Source organism: Brassica oleracea, chromosome C5 (assembly GCF_000695525.1).
Source record: "Brassica oleracea var. oleracea cultivar TO1000 chromosome C5, BOL, whole genome shotgun sequence".
In the NCBI taxonomy this organism is placed as follows: domain Eukaryota; kingdom Viridiplantae; phylum Streptophyta; class Magnoliopsida; order Brassicales; family Brassicaceae; genus Brassica; species Brassica oleracea.
In genome coordinates this window covers 39,875,589-39,879,287 of record NC_027752.1, presented here as the reverse complement: position 1 = coordinate 39,879,287, position 3,699 = coordinate 39,875,589, and the positions used below count along the sequence as shown (strand labels likewise).

General features: G+C 38.6%; 1 protein-coding gene across 2 annotated transcripts; it reads left to right on the top strand.

Moving 5' to 3' along the window:
* The first annotated feature begins 1,046 nt into the window (after positions 1-1,046).
* LOC106343480 lies at positions 1,047-3,296 on the top strand. 2 transcript variants are annotated; one of them, XM_013782708.1, is made up of 8 exons: positions 1,075-1,157; positions 1,236-1,789; positions 1,861-2,100; positions 2,184-2,273; positions 2,353-2,502; positions 2,588-2,712; positions 2,786-2,915; positions 3,034-3,294. In XM_013782708.1, the coding sequence occupies exons 2-8, from the start codon at positions 1,247-1,249 to the stop codon at positions 3,160-3,162; spliced, it is 1,407 nt and encodes a 468-aa protein (XP_013638162.1). In that variant the 5' UTR covers positions 1,075-1,157; positions 1,236-1,246; the 3' UTR covers positions 3,163-3,294. The 2 variants fall into 2 exon arrangements, with proteins under 2 accessions (XP_013638163.1, XP_013638162.1); XM_013782709.1 differs by having other exon boundaries at positions 1,047-1,789; positions 3,034-3,296.
* The last annotated feature ends 403 nt before the right edge of the window (positions 3,297-3,699 follow it).

The following is a 3,699-nucleotide window of genomic DNA, read 5'->3' as shown; positions in this document are numbered from 1 at the left end:
CACAATCCTTATAGTCTTTTGGTTAGTGTCGGAGATCTTAAGGCTAAATCAGCGGCCAAGGGTCCAAAAGAAGCTTAGGTTTGGATTTGGCTAAACCGTACCAAACCGATTCTAATATTGTTTTTTTTAATTATGTCCACTTCGAATACAAAAAAAAAAAAAAAAAAAATCAAATTCTACAAAACAATTTGTAAAGTACTAAAGCATAGGGGTGGACGTTCGGATTCGGATAGGGTATTTCGGATTTTCGGTATAGGGATATAGAACCCGTTCGGTACTTCTATACTTCGGGCCGGATTCGCGTATTTTTAGTTCGGGTTCGATTAATTCGGATCGGGATCAGATATTTAGATTTCGAAAGAAAAAAATCAAAATTTTCATTATTTAATCTTTTTGTATTAAAATATACATTTAACTTAATTGATTTTTTAATTTTTAATAGATTAAATGATTAATATGTTTGGAGATAAAATTTAACTCTAAAAAGACACTAATTTGGCTATTGTTTTGAAATTTTGTATACAATTTTTTTATTAATGCACGAAACAAGAAGTTTGACATGTTTTTCAATTGAGTATCAATCCATAATTATATGTATATTATCTGATCTTAAACTATGTGTAGCATCAAAATAAATATTTTGAATAAAATGTTATGTATACATATGTTCGGTTACCTTCGGATATCCATTCAGATTCGGATATTACCCGTTCGGGTTCGGATATCCAATCTCTCCTAACTCAATACCCGTTCGAGTATTTTGCTACTTCGGTTCGGATTTCGGTTCGAAGTTTTCGGGTTGGGTTCGGATGCGGTTTCGGGTATCGGTAAAGTGACCAGGCCTGCTAGAGCAGGTGGAAATATACATGTATGTACAAAAAAAACAGTTTTCAAATGGTAGTCTCTCTTTTGTTATGATCTGAAACATCTCAATTGTGTTTGGCAAACCGATCCGGTCCTGCACCCGAATCCATCCCGGTTATATCATAAAGTAAAAAATGGTTCCGTATCAAAGAAGAAGACTTGCGTATGGTTTTGGTCAACGAAAGGACAAAGATTTGATCTTTTTAAGGAAGCCTATCATCGTCATCAATTAGCCAAAGTGTATTGCTTTCTAACTGGTGAATCTGTGCGTGTCCTTCAAAGCTCTGCTCGATCTTTAAGTAAAGTTCAAACCTTTATTCCTTATGATTTCGCAGAGAATCGAATCCGTGTTCGATCGATTCGCATGAGGATTTGAATAAACATGATGTCGGTGGAGAGATCTTTCGAAGCTTGGGAAGAGGTTCAACGACAAGGGCTAGATTTAGCGGATCGGCTCGCTCAGGGCTTCACGGGTTTGATTCAGATTAACCCACCTTCCTTCCCATGGCCTCATCATCATCAAAAGTCGAAACCTTTCGATCTCGAGTTCCCGATTCAACATTTCGACGCTATTAGAGATTATAGCTTCGGTATTATTAACCAACCCATCAACGGCGTTGCGGCGGTTCTCGATGTTGGGAGTAAGATAGGTCAAGCTGGTGTTGATTTCGGTTCTGGATTGAACCTCATGGTCCAGCAGTTCTTCAGGAGGTTGCCTGTTCCGTTTATGCAAGACGATATCAAGCTTAGTGGTAAGAGTATAAGGAGCCATAGGGCTTATGTGGATACAAAAGATGATTTGGGATTAGCTGCAGAACGGTTGAAAGACTCAGGTTTTTCTAAGAAAGATGATTCTGTTACTATGTCTGAGGAGGAAGTTGCAGATTCTTACTTGAGAACAGGTGGTTTCCTTGGAAGATCAAAGGTATATTGTCTGCTTTGTTCTCTCTGTCTGCTTCTTGATCTAGTAACTGTAGATTTTCTTGGCCAATGCAGGGAAAGATTGATATGTCATCAAGTTATGATAGTAGAACAAACGGTATGGAACATTCATTGGCAGCCAGGGGAGACATATGGAGACTTGAAGCCTCGAGTTCGAGTTCTACTGCAAGTGATGGAACTTCGTCTCTCTTTCTTCTCCAGCTTGGACCGATTCTTTTCCTACGCGATTCGACTCTTCTTTTACCGTTACACTTATCAAAACAACACTTGCTCTGGTATGGATATGACAGGAAGGTATATGCTTAATTAAACTTCACACACTTCAGTAAGAGTTCCTCCCTTTTCGAGTTCTATCTAAAAACTCATTTTCGTTGCAGAAAGGTATGCATTCACTTTGCCCAGCGGTATGGTCAAAGCATAGAAGATGGCTTATGATGTCAATGCTATGTCTCAACCCTTTATCTTGCGTAAGCCTCTTTTCTCCTTAGAGGTGTGGTTTATGTTCTTACTTTTCGTAAGTTCCTGAACTTGTTTCCCTTTGGACAGTCTTTTATGGATTTGCAGTTCCCAAACGGGCAACTGACTTATGTATCCGGCGAGGGGTTGACAGTGAGTACCTTTGTGCCTTTCTGTGGAGGTCTTCTTCAAGCACAGGGTCAGTATCCAGGCGATATGAGGTTTAGTTACTCTTGTAAGGTTAGTTAAGAGATCATAAAACTCCTCATGATCGTTTTTTGGAGTTTATTCTCATTTTTTCTAAACCTCTTTGTTTGTGGAATAGAACAAACATGGAACTAGAATCACACCAATGGTGCATTTGCCTGACAAATCATTCGCGTTGGAAGTTTCTCAAGGCTTGGCATGGCGTAGATCCGGACTACTAATGAAGCCTACACTTCAACTCAGGTAAAGCTTTTTCTTTACTAAACATGTGCCCCTCTAAACCAAGAATGAATACAAGATTCATGAACTGGAACAGTGTATGTCCCACGTTTGGTGGAAGCAACCCTGGGATGAAAGCGGAAGTGATACACTCGCTGAGGGATGACTTGAACTTGATATATGGCTACGCACTCACCGCACATCCTTCGGCATTTGCCTCTGTATCTGTAAGCAAAACTTGACTTATTTTTTTTCTTGTTATCTGATGTCATAGCCTGAACCGTTTCTGTCTCCTTCACGACCCTAACGTAGCTACTCTGTGTTGTTCTCTAATGGAAACTGCAGTTTGGTCGGTCGAAATGGAATGGCAACAACGGACGCACAGGGATAGTTGTTAGAGCTGATACTCCTCTTGCAGCAAGTATTGGCCAGCCTTCTTTCTCTGTCCAGCTTAATAACTCTTTTGAGTTCTGAATCTTCTTTTTCTTGTTTACAAATACTATGGCAAGGATTATTCCCATGTACATATGTGTGAAAAGACTGCTTTGCCACATTTCCATGTACATATGTGTGTGTGAAAGAATGTAGTTGACTGGTTAACCACACAAGTTCGTTTCTTTAACTCCCAACAAATAAAAAATCAAGAAGATAAAAAAGCCAGCAAAAATAATCACGTTTATTCAAGAGAAAAAGATAAAAATAGCACTGATTATTTTTGTTCGCAAACTAGCACTCAAGGTCAAAAGTCACAAAAATAGCACTTAATGTTTTATCAAAAGTCACAAACTTAGGGTTTAGAGTTAAAGGGTGGGGTTTAGGATTTAGGGTTTAGAGTTTAGGGTTTAGGGTTTAGAGTTGAGAAATGAGGTTTTGGGGATAAAATTTCAAATTTTGAAAAATAAAAAAATTAAAATTTTCAAATGATAAAATGTCAATGTAGTTGCTGATGTCTTAGCTAAATCAGCCCTGTCTTCTCTTTGTAACCCCTCCTTCATGGAATAACTCTGTTGT